The sequence below is a fragment of the Motacilla alba genome, chromosome 8 (genome assembly GCF_015832195.1).
Source record: "Motacilla alba alba isolate MOTALB_02 chromosome 8, Motacilla_alba_V1.0_pri, whole genome shotgun sequence".
Taxonomy (NCBI): domain Eukaryota; kingdom Metazoa; phylum Chordata; class Aves; order Passeriformes; family Motacillidae; genus Motacilla; species Motacilla alba.
In genome coordinates, this window is record NC_052023.1 from 941,424 (window position 1) to 961,143 (window position 19,720).

At 51.5% G+C, this 19,720-nt stretch overlaps 1 protein-coding gene across 1 annotated transcript; it reads right to left on the minus strand.

The window, feature by feature from the left end:
- Positions 1-108: 108 nt before the first annotated feature.
- ANKRD13C (ankyrin repeat domain 13C) lies at positions 109-19,061 on the minus strand. Its single transcript, XM_038144278.1, has 13 exons — positions 18,610-19,061; positions 14,483-14,524; positions 12,941-13,045; positions 11,923-12,008; positions 10,862-10,907; positions 10,067-10,133; positions 8,666-8,810; positions 7,845-7,976; positions 6,947-7,108; positions 6,190-6,269; positions 5,293-5,391; positions 4,620-4,720; positions 109-4,038 (listed from the first exon to the last, which is right to left on the minus strand). Exons 1-13 carry the CDS (start codon positions 18,914-18,916, stop codon positions 3,908-3,910), a joined length of 1,503 nt encoding a protein of 500 aa, XP_038000206.1. The 5' UTR covers positions 18,917-19,061; the 3' UTR covers positions 109-3,907.
- Positions 19,062-19,720: the final 659 nt, after the last annotated feature.

Sequence of the window (19,720 nt, forward strand, 5' to 3'; positions counted from 1 at the left end):
TTCAGGCTCCTTTTCCCCCCTCCCTGCCTGGCAGCTGCTCCCTGAGCTCCTGGTGAGGCTGGGAACTCCTCCTGCATCCCTCCCTGGCAGTCAGAGAGGGCCGAGAAGAGGCTGTAATGAAAATGCAGGATTTTATTTAAAAAATGACCAAGAAAATGCCCTTGCAGAACGCAGCAGCAGGAGCTCGTTCCCTCCCCTCCGAGGCCCGGCGGGACGGGAGAGGGAAGCCCGGATTGCACGGGTGGAGCAGTTTCCAAATCCAACAGCATAGTTTGGTCTTTATTCTAACAAATGATACAACCCAAAGTGACTATGAGTGAAGGGAAGGGAAAACCAGGGAGCGGACGACAGGAAAACCAAGAGAGGTGACTCGTTTCCCGTGGGAGTTACAAACTGTCAGGAAAAGAAAAGTGAAACTGCAGCATTACAGGAATCGGTTAATCCGGATTAAATAACGCAGTTCTCCTGGCGGGAATTACAACTCAGGAGCAGAGACAGAAAATAACAGAGGGCTGCTGGGAATATTAACGGAATCCGGGGGGATTCCAGCACAAACACATCCGGGGGGACGAACGGACTCGAGGCAGGAACGGGGAATTGCTGTGCTGGGAGTGCAGTGGCTGGACAGCAGCTCCGGAGGGGAAATCCAGGGTGTTCCCTTTGCCACGGGACAGAGCAGGAGCTTGGAAGACCAGAGGAACAGTTTGGTTCAGAGACAACCCGCGGGATCCTTCCGCAGTGAGGTCGGGATTGGGTTGAGCAAAGTTCCTGGTTCTTTTAGGAGCCGTAAAAAACCTCAGGAAAAAAAAAGAAGTGGTGGGAGGGGAGCCCCAGCCCCCCAGGAGCAGCAGGATGTGATTCCCACCAGCCTGGTCCAGCTCCCTTCTCTCCTGCCCTGGAACCGGCTCCAGCTGGGGTGTCCAGGGCTGCTCCTGGTCCCCCTGACATTCCCAGGCCACAGGGACGAGCTGGAGCTGCTGCACAGACACGATCCGTGATCTGTGCTCACTCCCAGGGACCAAACCCTCCTGAACACCTGGCCTGGCTTCCAGGAAAACGGGAAAAGCCAAAGTGAGGCTCTGCTGGATCAACGCTGCTTGGAAAAGGAATTTCCCAGGGCCACGGGACAGGGGAGGGACCCTGTGCCCCAGGCTGGGGCTGGGAACACCCTGGAGACACAGCCGGGCCCACAAACATTCCCTGTGTCCATGCAACACAACCCAGTGACAAACACAGCTCTAGTGGAGAAAACACGGATATAAACCTGGATCTCACCGTGGGCAGCCCCGAGGGATCCACAGGCTCAGCCCAGCGTCCCTCTGACTGAGAATTCCTGCAGTGCATCCATCGGGAATGCCCAGGGGTCCCTACGTGTGAGAACTCCTCACCCGGAATGTTCAGGCAGGAAACACATCCCAGGAGAAGGGAAAAGTACCGACAGCAGCTCCGGGAGCCCAGGGGCTGCCCTGGGAGCTGGGGAACGATCCAGGGAATCGCCATCCCTCAGCTGCACAGGGAGAGCAGGAGCAGCCGGGATTTCCCGGGATAACCCAGAACAAGGACAGCCCCTGAGCTGTGCCCACATTCCAAGGCAGAACAAGCCTTAGGAGCAGCTTCCTGCAACCCTTCCTGCAGCCCCTGGAAGTGTCCCAGGGAGCAGCAGTGTCCTGGGGGGTGAAAATCCCCCAGGTTTGCAGCCAGAGGCCACAGGAACCACAGGAATCACTTCCAGGACCTGCCCTGGGCTTTGGGCAGACACCCCACGGCCACCAGGGGCTGGTCCAGAGGGGACAGAGCCACAGGAGCCTCAATCCCACAGGAGGCCACCCAAAACCCTTTTTGTTTTCCAGTTCCAAGGCCAGGATCCCCTCTGGGATCCAGCAGAGGCTGCGCTGCCTCCACCGAGCCGGGGAGGAATTTGGGATAACCAAAAACGCAAAGGAACACAAACCATGGATCCAACCTGCACTGAGCAAAGGGACTTGTGACATTCACCTCGGGGAGGAACCCCTCACCACTGGAACTCCCAAGGAATGGGGTGCCCTGTAAGGCACCTGGCACAGGTCCTGCAGCTACACAAAACATCCTGAAGGGTCCCCTGGAGGGGACAGGGGACCCCTGGGAGGGGACAGAGCCCTGTGCTGCCCCACAGGCACCGATCCAAGCTCCAGCTCAGCCCCATGGACAGCCCCAGTCTGCCCCAGAGGATCCCACCTGGCTCCCAGCAGCAGCACCCACGGTGTCAGTTCATCCCAGAGGTGTGAGACACGTCAGGAATTCATCGCGACTTGGGAGAACAAGTTCCATCATTCCCAGAGGATGCTGCACACCTGCCCTGACACGGCACTGCAGGAGACCTTTCCCTTTGCTTGTTTTCCCTAAAGTTTCATTTTGGATTTGAGTTTGAATTAACAACAAAGCTGTGCTGCTCCCCTGTCCCAGTGCTCCCCTGCTCCCCAGGTCCACGGAGATGGTGGGAAAGGACCAACCCCACTCTCCCCCTCCAGTGCTCCTGGATTTTGCTGACAGAGCTTCCCTGGGCCTCGTCCATGTCCCTTCCCAGAGCAGCCTCTTTGGGATGGATCAGAGATTCCAGAAGTCTGGAATTCTCTGCTCTCAGGTGTGCCTGACACCTGGCCCTGTGCTCAGCCCCTCCCTTGCCCTGTGCTGAGCCCCTCGTGCTCAGCACAGCTGTTCCCTCCACTGAGCATCAAAGATCCTCTTCCTTATAAACTTTGATCCTTAACTCTATGGAATTCCAGAAAAGGTTTTACCTACAGTGCACAAAGAATATAATTTGGAAAATATTTACATTTTTGTACAATGACACCACAGCACTTGAATCTAAATTTCTTCATACAAACAAATAGCACCATCAGCCTTCTGCACAAATCTTGCCTAACAAACCCCAAAAAGGTGGATTATTATTAGATGAGGAGACTGGAACAACTGGGAATGGGAATAAGCTCGAGGAGCTGGAGTACTGAACCATCCATGAAGGGAGGCTGGACAAGATGAGCTTTAAGGTCCCCCCACCCCAAACCAGTCTGGGATTCTCTGTGATTTAAACACGAAGAGGCAGGAAATGAACGTGGGAACAGCCCAGTGAAAGCTGCCCGTGAGCACCACGGTGGCCCCGGGGGCAGGGAGAGCTCCTCCCGCAGGAACGGGCAATGCCCGAGCTCCTCCCAGCTCTCACCAACTGACCTGGTGGTGCTCAGCCTTCCCGGGACACCTGTCCCAAGCGAGGGTCAAATAAAGGAGTAACAACAAGTGACATTCCTGGCCAGGCAGCCCTGGAGAGCTCCCCACCAGCCCAGGGAGCTGGGCAGGGAGCAGAGAGCAGCGAGGGAAGGGGGGAGGAAGGGATCAGGCAGGGACAGCACCAGGCTGGGCCGGTGCTCAGGAGGTGCCTCGCTCCCCGCAGAGCACGGCTGGCTCTGCCTGGGTGCAGGAGGAAATCCAAGCGTCAGTGGTGCCCGTTTGGTTCATTCATACAGCCAAGGCATTCCTTCAGGATACCTTCCAACATTCCGTGGCTGAGCTGGGAGCTCAGGGGCGCGGGGGAAGGACAGAGGGGCTCACCTCACCCCCAGCCCCGGGCCCAGCTCGGTGCCAAGGTCCAGCAGCGCCTCGTGGATCACCACAAGTGTAAAAAATTTAAAAACCGGCAGCTCCTCCCAGCCGGGGGCGGCGGCTCCCGGGCCAGGAGCGGCTGTGCCAGAGGGGATGGCAGCGGGAGGCCCCGGGAGGGGCTGGATGCCCAGCACACCCGCGCCGCCGCTCCTTCCCTTTGGGCTCGCGAGTTCATCCCTTGCCGTGCCCCACGGCTCTGCCCCGCCGCGGGTGCAGCCATTCCCTGGCCCTGGGACGCCGGGCTGGATGCTCCCAGGAGCTCCCAGCCCCCCTAGAGGTCCGGGAAGCGGCTGGGATCCTCCTTGTAGTCGTCGGGAATGGTGAAGATGGAGTCGTCGAACTCGTCGTAGCGGAACTCCTGGAACGTCACAGTGGCCGTGATGGTGGGGAACACCGGGATGTCTGCGGGGACAGGCACGGTCAGGACAGGGAGTGCCACCAATCCCCAGCCCTGCACGGGGCTCAGAGCAGCCCGGGATAGTGGGAGGTGTCCCCGCCCACAGGGATGGGAGCAGGTGCTGGAATTTGAGGTCATTCCCAACCCTAACTGCTCTGGAATGCTGCGCAAATATGGCAGAGGTAGAGCACAGAGCTGCCTGCAATCCCAGAAACCCTGTATCCCTAGGAAAGGGGCTACTGCTTCTGGGATCATCTATCCCATGAACAAGCTGATCTCACACATTTCCATCAGTTACAAGTGCAACAGTTTTCTATTTTTCACTTAAAATCAATCTATCACCAGTAATCCTTGAAGAAAAGGAAACACAGCAATGTTGCAAAATACTCCACACCTGAGATCCTCCCCCGAGGCAGGAATAATCCAGCACATCCCACTGCCCTTGGAGCAAGGCCCCAGCACTTCTGTGCTCCTGAACTCTCCAGCAACACGTTCCTAGGTGAGAGTTCCTCCTCAAAACTCAAAAAAAGGCCTTTTTTTCCAACCTCAAATTCTGGATATATCAAGCCCCAGGAGTTGCTCTTACCTAATTTGACAGGAAAGCCTGGTGGAAGCTTCATTTGAACAAATTCTCTAAGTTTGTTAAAGTGCTTGAAGGGTGCAATGACTTCTAAGACATTCAACAACCTGCAAAGGAGAGCAGAGCCCATGACAGATCCTCCTGCCACACACACCCTGTCCCTCTGGACAGGAAAACATGATCCAAAGGGCCCAGGGGACACAGAGGGTGACAATGACATCATCCCCCTTCTCCATCCCAGGGCTTCAGGGTCATCCCACATCCAGAATTACAACAAACCAACACCAGGATAGCAATTCCTTATCCTCATTTTCCACAGGAGATGAGGGATGAGGTACCACCCTCCCTCTCCACAGACATGTGGAACTGACCTGGCTTTGCTCTGGTTTAGGGGACACAATTTTGTGCTAAAATGTATTACAGGGAAAACCATTTCAGAATTCTGTGGGATCAGACACCAGCTGCTGATAACCCTGCCCAAACCCCTGCTCTTCCCAAGCCAGGTAAGGGCGTGGCTCCTCCCCCAGTCCCAGCAGCTCCCAGTTTAAGGGGTTCCTGTTCAGCAGCCTGACTGCACTGGCAGCTCCCATGCCTGGGGATCTGGAGGGCTCTGCAGCTCATGAACACACGAAAACATTCCCAACAGGAAGAACTCCTGTGGCCAGGAGCCTCGACTCACGATTCGATTCCTAAGGGGAATTCCTGGCTCATTGCTATCGTGGCCTTGAAGGTTTTCTTGCTCTCCTTGCAGACCAGCTCCCTGCCCAGGTGAGGAGCTCTGTGAGGGAGAGGGAGAGGCAAAGTCAGCGTTTCCCAGGGAAATCCTGGGTTTAGAGGAAGGAAAACAGACTTGGGTTGGAAAACATCAGGGAGGAATCCCTACTTTCAAAGGGTTTGCTTTATTGTAAAGCTGTGCAGAATAAAGATAAAAAACCCTTTTAATTTAGATTACTCTGAGTCCTGCTAAACCAGGAGACAAGACAAAAACAGGAAAATTACCCCAGTAAAATAATTCCTCAAAAACATGTTTTAATAAACCCTACAGGAAGTGTTTATTAACCACGACCCAGAAATGCCCCTGGCAGGGGGTGGAACTGGATGGGCTTTAAGATCCCTTCCATTAAGGAGGAAGTTTTTCACAGAAAGAGTGGTCAAACACTGGAATCACCTGCCCAGGGAGGTGGTGGAGTCACCATCTCTGGATGTGTTTAATAAAAGACTGGGTGTGGCACTTGGTGCCATGATCTGGTTGAGGTGTTGGAACATGGCTTGGACTCGATGATCTTAAAGGTCTCTTCCAACCTAAAAATTCTGTGATTCTGTGATTCCAAAGCATTCCAGGATTCCCTGCCTGTAGCTGAGGCACTGACGCTGCTCCCACACGCAAGGAGCACTTCCCAGCCCTCTGGAGAACAAACACCACGACGCCAAACCCAGCGCTCCTCCCTGCCCACAAACCCACCCACGAGCAGCACCCACCAAGGAGAGAACCCAAAACCCCCAGCAGGCCCTGCCACCCCCGTGCCAGGGATGCAGAGGAGCCCCTGGCATCCCTGGCACACGCAGCAGCACTCACTTGCCACTCTCTGCAGAGATGTACTCCTCCCAGGAGATGGTGTTGGGGGACGGCGGCGTCAGCGACTGCCGGCGCACGGGCTGTGGGACAGGCACAGCTCAGCTCAGTGCTCCTGCCCTCATTCCTGCTGCTCATTCCCACCTGGAGCTGCCCCTCAGCCCCAGCCACAGCCCCTGCTCTCAGCCCCCCTGAGCTGCCTGGCCTCCAGGGGTGCTTTCTACAGGACCGGGCTGTGCTGCTCCACCGTAATGAGTTAATGCAGGGCTCTGAGCGCCAAGGCAGCAGCTCCAGCTCACACAGAAATAAATTAATCACTTTAAAAGCTCTGTGTGTGTTCCCAGCTGAAGCCTGGCTCGTTCTGAAGAGCTCTTGATTTCCTGGTGCTAATCACAGGCTTCCTCCCATTTTAATGAAGCTCAAAGGAGCACGATTGCCTTTCTGGCTTCCCTTTCATTCCCAACAATCAACGTCGGGTCTCAAAGAATCCGCAGTTGATTTGCCACAGCCAAACCCCTCATCTCTTCTGAGAGACAAATTAAGGCTGAATACCCAATATAACCACAGAAAACCCTCCCTGTGTGCACTAATCAGGCTAATTCATTAATGCATCACCAAAATTATACTTGTGGGTCATGTTTGTGATTTTTAGATTATGCCAATCAAAAGAAAATAAAAACATTATCTATGTATTTTGCACCATGAGGAGTGGTGTGCAAGATTATTCTCCCCCATCCTGGGCAAAGTTAATCCACTATACCTCAAAATTCTGCTCCATGAGGTTTCCCCCTTTGCTCAAGCTCTCCATGATCGCTTTATTCCGAAGGATGTCCTCCTCACTGAGATGTTCCCTTCTTTTCCTGGATTCCAGCACAAGTCCATTCACCAAGTAGAAATCTGCCAGGAAGTTCCCTACTCTTTCCTGCATGAAAGGAATCGGGACATTAATGTCACACAGAAGAGAAAATAAAAACATTTTGATTCTTGCGTATCAAATAATGGCAGTAAGGGAACTTGGGGATTGAGCTGGAATTCCCCCAGCCCCCCACACGGGCTGGCAGTGGGCAATCCCAAAACTCCAGCAGGAACAGGTACTTCTTATGAAGGGAAGCTTTAAGACAGAGGCTGTTGAAGAATTGGAGTGACATCCCTTTCCAGAGCACTCCCATCCCTGCCTTTCCCCAGCAGGAACACACAGAATCCTTCCTGCACTCCCTGCAACCAACCTGCAGAGATCAGAGCCTCCTGGGACAAAACCATTCCCAGCACAATCTGTCCTCCCCCTGCCCAACAGCTACAGAATCCTTCTCCCTCGTTCCTCCTGCTGCAGGCAGTCCAGCAGAGAGATTCCACATGAATGAACTCGTGATAACTGGGGATACAGGGATTTTTCCTTTGTCCTGCACACCTTATCCTTTCAGAATCCTGGATTGGTTTGGGCCAGAAGGGACCTCAAAGCTCACCCCATTCCAGCTCCCTGCCATGGGACACCTTCCACCATCCCAAGGCTGCTCCCAGCCCTGTCCAGCCTGGCCTTGGGCACTGCCAGGGATCCAGGGGCAGCCTGAGTTTCTCCAGGAAATCTGCTCCAGTGCTTCTTACAGCACCTTTCCCTCTCCCTCCTGCCCAGCAGCAGGCTCTGAGCTCCCCCCACTCACAGTTTTGTCCTCCCTGAAGAGCCACCCCGTCTGGGCCCGTGTGAACGTGATGGATTTGGTGGATAAGGTGGCAGAGTAAATATCACTGCTCATCAAAATGTCAACCTCCTCTTCCGTCTCCATCTCAGATTCCTGGAAGAAGAATTCCAAAATACTCAGCAGAACTTAGCAAACGACGATGGCTTCCTCTAAAGATACACCAATAAATACAAATCCATAAGCCTTGTCCTTTGGATCCTTTCCCAGAAGCAGCATTTCCTGAATTTTCAAGCGGTTTTATAAAACCTCTGGCCAAATGGTTTCCAAATAGTTTAATCTTGAATATTAATGTGAATAAAGCATCCCAATGGGATTTATGCAGCAGCTCAGCAGCCACACCCTTTCCACAGGCAATAATCCATCTGCTTAAGTGATTGGGGGATAAAGCTGTAATTAAAGACTTGACTAATTACGGGGGGTCCAGTGAGTCAGACCCTCACGTTGTTATCAGCTGAACTGGCCACAGAGTGACTAAAAGGATGCAAAGCAGTGGGAACAGGCCTGAAAACCCACCTGAGGACACCCCAGTTAAGCCCAGTGGCAAGATTAAAAGCAGCACATCATAATTTAAACCACATCTTTCCAGCCTCTTCCCATTCCAGCTTCTCCTCAACCAGAAATCTGGATTCCAAGCTGGTTTCCCTCACAAAATTCGATGTCGCCTTCACGGCTCAAGTTGGAACTACTGAGGAAAAATTCTTTGGGTGTTTCTGAGGCAAATTTTGTTTGCTACATTCCCAAAAGAGCCTGGGATGTGTCCCACCCCCTTCCCAGAGCTTTACCTCGTGGTGTATTCGCTGGTAAACTTTTTGCTCATTGTCTAAAACTACAAAAGATTCGGAGGGTGCGGCGTCACCGTTAAAAATGAAGCTTAAATCCCCTCGTTGGCACTTCATGTCAGTAAAGTCTATCAGAGTTGTGTCCAGCCTGTGAAAACAACCCCAAATTGCACAAAAATGACCCATAAATGCAGGAGGAAAGTCAGCTTTCAAGCAGGAAAGTGGATTTTTTTAATGGCAAACAAACACATAAAGGGCTGAGTTTTCATAGGATTTCATGAGTGAGGCCTGGATGCAGAAATCGACAAAAAATTGCTATAAAGGTGAAGTTTTGTTCAGAAAATTGTATTTAATACTGCCAGCATGAGGAGGGGAGGGGGCGAGAATCTATTCAGTGCTACACACCAAGAAACAACTCCTCAGCAGGGTCCTGACTTGAGTAACAACACTGGGACATGACCCAAAATCTGAAGAGGACTCAGAAACAAATTCATTTTTTAAAATTCGATTTATTTTCATTGCTATTTCTGTTTTTCTCCCTCACCAACACCAAAGACATGCTCCTGCAGACCTGAGTAACTGGAAGAAGATGGAGCCAAGGCCATGGATCTCGGCAGCAATTCATATCCAGTACTGCCAGAGCATTTATTTCTCATAAAAAGGTGGTTAAAGAGCCTGAACTGGGTGACTTCAACTCCAAGTGGTGAGGGATTAAAGCTCCTCACAATTTGCCTCTGATTCCAAGCAAAATCCTGTATTTATCTATTTCCCCTCAGTTCAGGCCTCATACAGACAGAGCATTCAGAAATGAGAAGGAAAGCAACAGCTCCAGGCTCAAATTTCACCTAAAAATTCACTTTACACACCCAAGCTGCCCCTTTAATACAAGAAAAATTCCTACAGATTGAATCTCCAGGATCATATTATTGCCTTTTTTGTTTTAAATTTTGGCCCCTAAAGAAAATGCCAGAAAATACATTTGGTTCCAAACTAAAAAGAGCTGAACTTGGAGAGGCTCCTGAAGCCCCCTGCAGAGTTTGTGAATTTGTCACATTAAACACCTTAAAGAGACAAACTGTATCACTTATTGGGTTTGGTTTTTTTTAACTGCAGACTGGAGCAGCAACACTTCTCCATGAAATACTGGAATTTATTTGCAATTGTGTTATAAATACCCAGTCCCTGTTTTTCACTGGCACATCTGGGAGATAAAGCCTTATCCAGCTGAACTGCTCTTGCTCTATATTTAAGTCACATTCAGCTCAAAAGAGATAAGCAGAGAGCCCGAAATTCCGAGGCTCAGTGCTGTGTCATGGATGGGCCCAGGCTCCTCAGGGATTCAGGCTCGCTGGGATCCAGCTTTTCCCTGGCACAGAAGCATTTGGGTACAAAAGCAGCACTCACCTGATATTTATACCTTGTTTGTGTATTTTACATGCATCAGAAGGCAGAATTCGGGAAAGTAAAGGCACTAAAGGAAGGAGAGAAAAGGCAGTCAGGGCACTGAGATCCCTCTGCAAAGTATTCCCATTAAAACCATCCCACCAGTTTGATTCTGGATGTGTTTAAATGCAAATACAGCATTTTCCATCATCACCCCAATCAAACACAACCAACATCAGGGGTATTTCTATTTGATAAAACTGAGGTTTTTGTCATTGTAATTGCACACCCCGCTTCCAATATCAGACAGAATTTGTATTTCCATCACAGGTAAAGCATTTATAAATCCTAATAATTGTGGCTGTTCCTGGTTTGAATTCTGGGATTTAACAGTTTATGTCATGCACCAAGGGAATGCCTGGCTCCAGTCAAAGCAGAACAGCCACAAGCATAAAAAATGGGCAAAAGTGTTAATATTAATTACCAAATTAATAAAACACATAAAAACATGGAATTCCAGACTGGTTTGGGTTGGGGATCATCCCATCCCACCCCTGCCATGGGCAGGGACACCTTCCATGGCTCAGGCTCTCAAAGCAAAGAGCTACTTCCCCTCCTTAGTGACTCACTGGATGAGAGAAGAGAATTCAGCTCCAAAAGTGAATAAGCAAAAATAAATCTGGAAAATGTTGTGTGTCCTTTGCTCAGCACTCAGATCCCGAGCACTGTGACTGTTGCAGCACAAAGCAGAGGAGAACAAGTGTGCTGCAGGCTGATTGCATTATCTCCCTGGGGAATGGACACGGAAGCACTCACCCCAACTTTGAAAATCCCAGTGAAGCTCTAGATAGAAGTCACCTAGCTGAGAAGAAAAGAAGAATGTGTTAACAAGCTTTTCAGGCTAAATAACTGTAAAATTTGCTGGAAGACGGGCAGAAGTTGTATTTGGCAAAGAAAACTTTCTCTATTGTTGTACTTGAATTTGTACTGAACTTAAACACCACTGAAGCTTTGGGTGCAGCAGAATCAATAATGACAAAATGATGTAAATCATTTGAACTCATGTTTTTAATCATTTCTTAATATTAGGTCAACTATCAAGCCCTGGATTGCAAAAGATTCATTGCAAACATGTGTTTAAAAAACACCTATGGAGCTCTCTGCCTGCTTTGATTGATCCCATCCAATCCCACGGAATTAGAATTAATTATACAATAATTAATGAGTCAAGTTTCAGGCAGGAGTATTGCAGAGACCAATTGCCACTGGCCTCGTGGAAATGTGCTGAAGTCATCAGGTCAGAGCTCCTGTGCCTCCAGAGCACGTGTGAGCCAGAGCCAAGCCCACCACGAGGTGCTCGGGGATCACAACACAGCTCAGCCTTCACAGGGACAGTTTAATTAACTTTTGATAAATAACTGGGCTTCTACAAATTGCTGTCCCCAAACTGAGCACTATTTCACTGTGCCGAAGGGGAACTGGCTGCTGGATGCTGATGGAGAATGAAACCAAAAATCTCCTCCATCACTGGGCAAGAGTCATTTGGGGACTGAACAGACCAGGAAATTATTCACTGACACAAGATTAAAGAAAGCCTTAAAAATCTCATGAAACAGAGACTCTTTAACTCTGAGACTGCAATGATGATGAGCAGGTCTGCCTTATACAAACCTTGTATTTGAATTTCTAGAAGTTGAAAGTATTACCTTAAAATAAATATAATCGTGTGACCCCTTAAAACAGAGCCAAGATTGCTTTTAAGAGCAGAAGATTGGTAAAAAACATGGAAAAAACTTCCTGGCACTTTTCCAGAGTGTCCATACTCAGAGCACAAGTCACTGCTTTCCACCCCATCTGGTTCTGTCAGCACAACTCACCTCTTTCAGGGCTTTTAGTAACCGAGGTCGCTTCTCTTCAACACTTTCCCTGGACTGCTGCTTGAGCTTCCTCAGGAGTGCTGAAACTACACAGGAATTGATCCATGAACTCTGTTTGGTAATTATAGCTGAGTGTCTTACTTGAGGTCTTAAACCCAACAGTGCAATGGAACATTTCATCAGACCTGAGGAATTAATCCCAGTTCCAGGAACTGCACGTTAACCTGCTCGGATCACCCCAGGAAGACAAGCCTCAATAACTGTTTGTAAAATTAACTAGGGAATCATGTCAAGAGGGTTTGTACACAGCTGTTAGTGAGTATGTGGATACAAATATACTGAGGAACTCCTGCTCCACTGAGAAAATCAGCAGTGAGGAGCTGACAAGAGAATGTTGTTGGTAGATTATAAACTAGTGCATGAATATATTAATAATACATTTATATGTGTAATATATAGTGAGTTTTCTGCTATAGGAATGCACCACCACACATGGTAATACCAAACACTATTAACCTTCACCAGTGAGTAGCAGCAGAATAATTTCCTTTTGCTACTCCATGTCTGAGGTGAATAAATAATAGCTGAATAATACATAATATATAAATTGTATTTTCCCACTGGCCTAAAAGCCACATCCCACTGGCAGCTGATACATAAACAAACCTGTGACCACAGGGAGCAGGCCAAGGAGATGATCCCACCCAGCCCAGATCCATTTGGATCCCGTCCCTGCCATTCCAAACCCAGAATAAGCTCGTGCAGAGCTTTCCCAATGCCCTCAGCCTGAGCAGAGTTAACAGTTTGCTTATGTAACCCAGTGCAATTTCTTATCAAGGAAATGGATGTGCCTGATCATGTTCAGATATAAAATGCTCAGCTGATTAAGAGAAACCCTTCAGAGAGCTGGAAGAGGGCTGTGGGAAAATAACCCAGCTTGAGAGCTCTGCTTTCCTGTTCTGAATGAGCCCCAATTTGGGATCAACTGGCAAACTGGGATGAATGAAGAGGTGCTTACTCATCTGTCTGTCTCCATAGCTGATGGCTTCGGCCAGAGGGCTCCATCCCTGAGCGTTTTTCACCTTTACTGGAGCATTATGGGCTAAAAGCAGGTGGGCACATTCTGGAACAAAATATCCACAGTTATTTACAGCAAAGGATGCAGCAGGAGCAGTCAGAATAAAACTCTACCAAAGCAATTCATATCAGAGATATTAAACAGGTTATCAAAACACATATCTGGGTTCTGACTCACTCTAACAAACAAAGCCATTTATGCAAGTACTTCCAGCACTTCCCTGTTCAATATTACCACTAAAAATAATTGGTGATCAGCCACCAATTATGTAACACTGAAGAGACTCGTCCCTCCTGCTACGTGGAGTTCGCTTTTTATAATATTTCTGCATGTCAGATACACACACCACCATGGAACAAGGATATTTATATTTAATGTATGACATCAGCTCTCTCTGCTGCACACACAAAGCAGAGAAATACCTCAGGGCCTTCATCCCTCTCCAAGGGCTGAATGGATCATGGGGACACGGATTTGGGGCAACTCCCATCACGTGTAGGGAGGCAGAGGAGGCTGAGGCACCAACACATCCCTGTGTGCCACAACATCCTGGGCAATCTGGGATTTAAAGAGGGCAAACAAGCAGCTCTGTTCCAGGAAAGCCTCAGAGCAGGTGTGGAACCAACAGCTGCATTCCCCATCCACAGGTGGACACGATGGTGGGAAAACTGAAGGAAGCAAGGAGGGTTTCGGCGCTCCCATGTGCTCCTTGGAAATGGTTCTTCAGTTTCCAACCACAGGGAGACCTCAGCACATGCCACTAAAGCCACCCTGAGCCGTCTGGAGGTGATGCAGCAGGGCCCAGCCGTCTCATCACCAAGACAGGGACTTCCTGGGTTATTTTCCTACCGCAGGTGCCACAGGAAACTGCACTGGTCGCTCCAGATGCAGCAGCTGTGAGTCAGTGGCAGGCTGGGTGGCTGGGGAGGAAGAGATCCCTCCCTGCTGAATAAACTGTCTCCTGTGGGATAAACAAAGGCCCTGGCTAACCCAGCCAAGACGCCCAGGGATTTTTATGGCTCCTTAAAGAGCGCCCAGGACAAGAACATCACCCTGCAGGGAGCAGGAATTCCAGCTCGGAATACCAGCCAGATCCCATTTCCAGTTCAATAAACAGGCTGGCAGAGCTGGGGGTGCTCCCCTGGAGAGGAGAAGGATCCAGGCAGAGCTCAGAGCCCCTGGCAGGGCCTGAAGGGGCTCCAGGAGAGCTGCAGAGGGACTGGGGACAAGGCCTGGAGGGACAGGACACAGGGAATGGCTCCCACTGCCAGAGGGCAAGGTTAGGTGGGATATTGGGAATAAAGCTCAGATTTCTTTTCCCACTCTTCTCCTCCAAATCCATGTGGCATCTTCTTCCCAGAAAACCTCACTAGCTTGAAACGCAAGATCACGTTCAGGAAAATGGAAAAAAACCCTTTTTTCCTCTTGCCCCCGAATCTTCAGGATCACTGAAAAGGTAACAAAACAAATGGTTCTACCCACCTTTATGTCCCAACATCACAGCAAGATGTAAAGGAGTGTTTCCTAAAAGAAACCACAGAAATAAGAGATGAGATGAAAGTTAGCAGAATCCATTGCAATCCCTTCCTTAGGAAACTCCAGTTCCTGCTCTAGCCCAGGAACACACCAACACCCACCAGAGCAGTGACATTTGCTTGGATTTTAATTGTCAAAATAAATGCATCGAGACACATCTCATGGGCCAAGAGAGGGTTTTTAACGATATCCTGAAACTCACTCCAGGCAAAGAGGTCCAGAGGTGTCTTTGAGAAAGGCACAACCCCTGCGCTCCCCACGGGCTGAAGGGTCTGATCCCTTCCCAGCCTGACATATCTGGGTTAAAAGCTACTCACAGATATGATACTGATTAAAAATTTAACAGCCTCTTGTATTAATATTTCAAAGACTGAGTACTCATTTTTTACAACTACAGTACTGGGTATATTGAGAAGGAACAGCACCTTCACTACAAAGCTGCCTTTTGGCTGTTTCCAAAGAAAGCCTCGGAGATGATCAGCAGCCTCTCAAACCTGTCCCCGTTTTCCTGGCGATGCTGATGACACAGGTGGCATTTGTGTTGTTAAATATTCACTGTGAGGCACCCAGAGCTGTTTTCCCTGGATTAATGCTGCTACCAGCTCCTGACACACTTTATTTAGGCAGCTTAAAGATGTAAAGTTCTTCCATTTAACTGCATTTTGCACATTTAAACATCTTCTTAGAGCAGTCAAGAGAAAAAAAAATGCTGGAAAACAAATTTCTTGTGCAATTCTAACACACACACTCGGTTCAGAGTTATTCTCTACCTCCCATTTTGTCAGCAGGAAGAACCTGCTCTGTGCAGAGGATGTGCTGCACATCTGGGAGAGGATGTGCTGCACATCTGGGAGAGGATGCGCTGCACATCTGGGAGAGGATGCCACACGAAGGCCAGCACCCTGCAGCATCGGGGAAATTCGGATGGAGGTGGGAACTCTGCCCTGCCTGCCCAAGAGGGGCTGACAGGGCTGTTCAATGTGCCCTGCACCTCATCCTTGCAGGACACTGGCAGCATCCCAGGCAGCCAGGCCCAGCTCATTCTACACTAACCCAGCTCAGCTGCTGCTGCTATTAATAGCTGCTCCAACATCTGGGAGCCAGCACAGCACCGGGAATCCTGGATGCTGCCAGGCTCGGGCAGGGGATGGAAATAACCTTCCTGAGGAGCACCTTCGAGAGGGAGCCACACTGTGTGCCCAGGAAATGCAAATCACCCAGGTGACCCAAGGGGAAACATCACCAAAATCACGGAGTCACAGGAACGGTGAGGGTGGGAAAGCTCTCCAGGATCACCGAGTCCAAGCTGTGCCCAATCCCCACCTTGTCACCTGCACTGAGTGCCACATCCAGCCCTTCCTGGGACACCTCCAGGGATGGGCACTCCAAACCTCCCTGGGCAGTGCCAGAGCCTGAGAACCCTTTCCTCCTGCTGATGTCCAACCCAATTCTCCCCGACACAACTCAGGGCCATTCCCTCTGCTCCTGTCCCTGTTCCCTGGAGCACAGCCCGACCCCCCCGGCTGTCCCCTCCTGGCAGGAGCTGTGCAGAGCCACAAGGGCCCCCTGAGCCTCCTTTGCTCCAGGCTGAGCCCCTTCCCAGCTCCCTCAGCCTCTCCTGAGGCTCCAGCCCTTTCCCAGCTCCGTTCCCTGCCCCGGACACGCTCCAGCCCCTCAGGGTCTTTTCTGGAATGAAGGCCTCAGAGCTGAGTCCAGGATTTGAGGTGAGGTCTCCTCAGAGCCCAGCACAGCCCCTTTTCCCAAGAAATCAGTGCTCCAGCAGCTCCTGGAATCCTGCCCGTGCACATCCAGGTGCCAAAGGAGGCCTGCTGACCCAAAAACCACAGCTCAACCACAGCACCTGTCCCCACACGTGCGTGGCCTTTCACCTCTGCTCGGGTACCTGCACACCCACAGGGAGCCAGGGCTGTTTTGCAGCAAGAGGATTTGTCTGTTCAGGATTTAAGCTCTTAAATGCACGTTATAATAGAACTGTAAGTCATCTACTAGGTGTAGCTACAGGCTTCTCCCAGGAAACTCATTGTTTGGGAGTAATGACACTGGCCTTCCTCTGGGCAGTGATTCGGAGGTTCATTTAGGAAGCTGGGTAGGCACTCAATTAACACTCAATTGCTTTTAGCAGAACAGCAGGAGTCTCCCATTCCACAGGATTTGGCTTTCCTGCGCTGAACCAACACTAAAATGGGCCTGGATCATTAACAATAAGTTCTCTCTGCCCTCTGTCCAATCCTCAGTACACCCCAGGATTCCTCTGGCTTATTTCTGAGCAAATCATCAGCTGGAGCGTCCCCCAAATAATTCCAACTCCAGTGTGTGTAAACAAGTGACAGATGGAAACAGGCAGGAAGAAAACAACAACAGGGAAGTGTTACTCAGGCCTTTGGAATGTCAAACCATCAAGAGGTTTGTTGTGGGGGTTTTTTTGAACAGTTCAAGTAAAAACTTGGAGGAAGATGATGAGTCAGAGATCCCCAAAGCGTCCCAACTCTGAACAGAGCTGGGAAAGCGGGGAGATATTAATTAGAGATTTAAATATGGATCAAAAAAGGATGGAATCAACGTGTGTGGTACACACTGAGGGTGACAGCGCAGCAAACAGGGATCAGGAAATGCCTTCAAGGAAAGACTTGGAGCTGCTGCTGAGTTGCTTGAAGGGGAACTGGAGGAGGAACAGGGAGAAGCAGCAGCAGGAATAGAGAGAGTGGGGGAAATCCTCCCCGAGTCTGCTGCTTTCATTCTAGCAGGATTTGCTGGAATGAAGGTGGCAGGATAAACAGATCTGGAGCTGGATTTGGAGCTCTGCCCTTAGGAAAGCTCTGTGCCAGTTGTAGGGAGCACTCCTGCCCATCCTGGCTGGGAGCTGAGCCCTGGGTTACTCTGCAGCCCTCAGCTGCCTCCCAGTGCCCAGTGCCACCCCAGACACAGCTGGAATTCCCGATTCCATCACTCCTGCCACCGCGCCAGCCCCAGAGATCCTTCACCTTGGTGCTGCTTTTGAATTTACAGACCACAACTGTAAGCAGAGCCCATCTCCTTATCAGAAACACAACACAAGCATCCCCTTTATCACAACTTCTCAGACACCACACACGTGGAACTGGGAGTTCTCCAGCAGAAATGGATCGTGTTACTCTTGAAACGGCTATTAAAAATAGAGATTAAAACCAACCATGAAGGTCAAGCTGATCCCCCAGGCTGATCTATTTGTTAGCAGTATAAAATATCCCCCAAATTAAAACGTTTTGAAATGTCCTGGCAAGACATTCAATATTTACAAATTTCAGAGCAGCACAAGGATCAGATTCCATCTCTGCCACTGACACTGCTGTGGATGGAGCATTTGCAGAGGAGCAGCTGAGAACAACTCTCTCAAAATGCAGAGCCACAGCATTTAAAAAGAAAGGGGAATAAAGGACTGATCTTTGTAGCCTGGGGAAACATCAGAAACTGCTCTGCCAACAGCCAAAGGAACGGCTCAGCATCCCCCAAAGCAACCAGGTGACAGCTCAGACATCCTCAAAAAGAATGAATCTTTCAAATGCAGCGGGGTCTTGGACACAGAGCAACACCTGGTCAGAGGCAGCTCTTCCAGCACAGTGCTGGTACTGGAGCTGACAGTGCCCATTCATATTACAAAAACATGGAATTACAGAATGGTTTGGGTTGGAATGGACCTTAAAGCCCATCCCTGCCATGGCAGGGATACCTTCCACCGTCCTAGGATGCTCCAAGCCCTGTCCAGCCTGGCCTTGGACATCCCAGGGATCCAGGGGCAGCCCCAGCTGCTCTGGGCACCCTGTGCCAGGGCCTGCCCACCCTCCCAGGGAACAATTCCTTCCCAGTATCCCATCCCACCCTGCCTCCTGCCAGTGGAAGCCATCCCCCTCGTCCAGTCACTCCATCCCTTGTCCACAATCCTTCCTAAAGGGGATTCACACACCCTCATGAAACTCCCTCGCACAACTCCCAACGAATTCCCTATTTCCCGGTCCAGCATCCGCATCTCCCGCCCCACCGGGACGCGGCCCCGAGCCCCGGCGTGTCCCGCTCACCGTGACTGTCCTTCTGGGCGATGCCCTGCGTGCGGATGAGCGCCGAGAGCCGCCGCACGTCCCCCTTGAACACGCACTCGTGCACGGGGAAGGGGCCGCGCTCGGGCCCGGCGGGGGCGGCCCGGGCCGGCGGGCGGTGCCGGTGCGCGCCGGGCCCGCGGTGCCCCCCGGCCCGCCCGCCCTTCCCGCCCGTGAAGGCGCCCCCGGGCGCCGCGGCCGCCTCGTCCTCGCCGGCCGCCAGCAGGTCCCCGTCCTCCTTGCTGGGCTTGTGGTCCCTGCGCAGCGAGCGGAGCTTCTCGCCGGTCATGGCCGGCGGGAGCGCCCGCAGCGCTCGGAGCCCGCGGGGCCGGTCCCGCCCGGAGCCCCCGGCGCGGCCGCAGCTCCGCCCGCGCCTCACGGGCCTCGGCTCCGCGCCGCCATCTTCGGCCGCCGCTCTCGCGAGACTGCGCCGCACCGAGAGAGCGCGCGGGAGGAGCCGCGGAGCCACCGGGAGGGGCGGGGCGGGATCCGCCCCCGGGGGCACGGCCTGAGGGCGGCGTCGGGGACGGGTCCGGAGACCGCGGCTGAGGGCGGGGATCGGGGATCGGGGCTCCATCCCAACGGGCACGGCCTGAGGGCGGCGTCGGGGACGGGTCCCGGAGACCGCGGCTGAGGGCGGGGATGGGGAATCGATCCCAGCAACCGCATCCTGAGGAGCGGGATCGGGGGTGGATTCCAACAAACACATCCTGAGGGGCGGCATCGGGGATCCATCTCGACAACCGCATCCTGAGGAGCGGGATCGGGGATCGATCCCAGCAACCGCATCCTGAGGGCAGGGATCGGGGATAGGAGATCGATCCCAAAAAGCACATCCTGAGGAGCGGCATCGGGGCCGGGGATCGATCCCAACGGGCACGGCCGGAGGGACGGCATCGGGGATCCATCTTACAGGCGCACCCTGAGGGACAGGATCCATCCCAAAGGGCACACTCTGAGGGACAGATCGATCCCAAAGAGCACATCCTGAGGGACAGGATCCATCCCGACAGGTGCACCCTGAGGGATGGGACCCATTCCAAAGAGCACATCCTGAGGGACAGGATCGATCCCAAAGAGCACATCCTGAGGG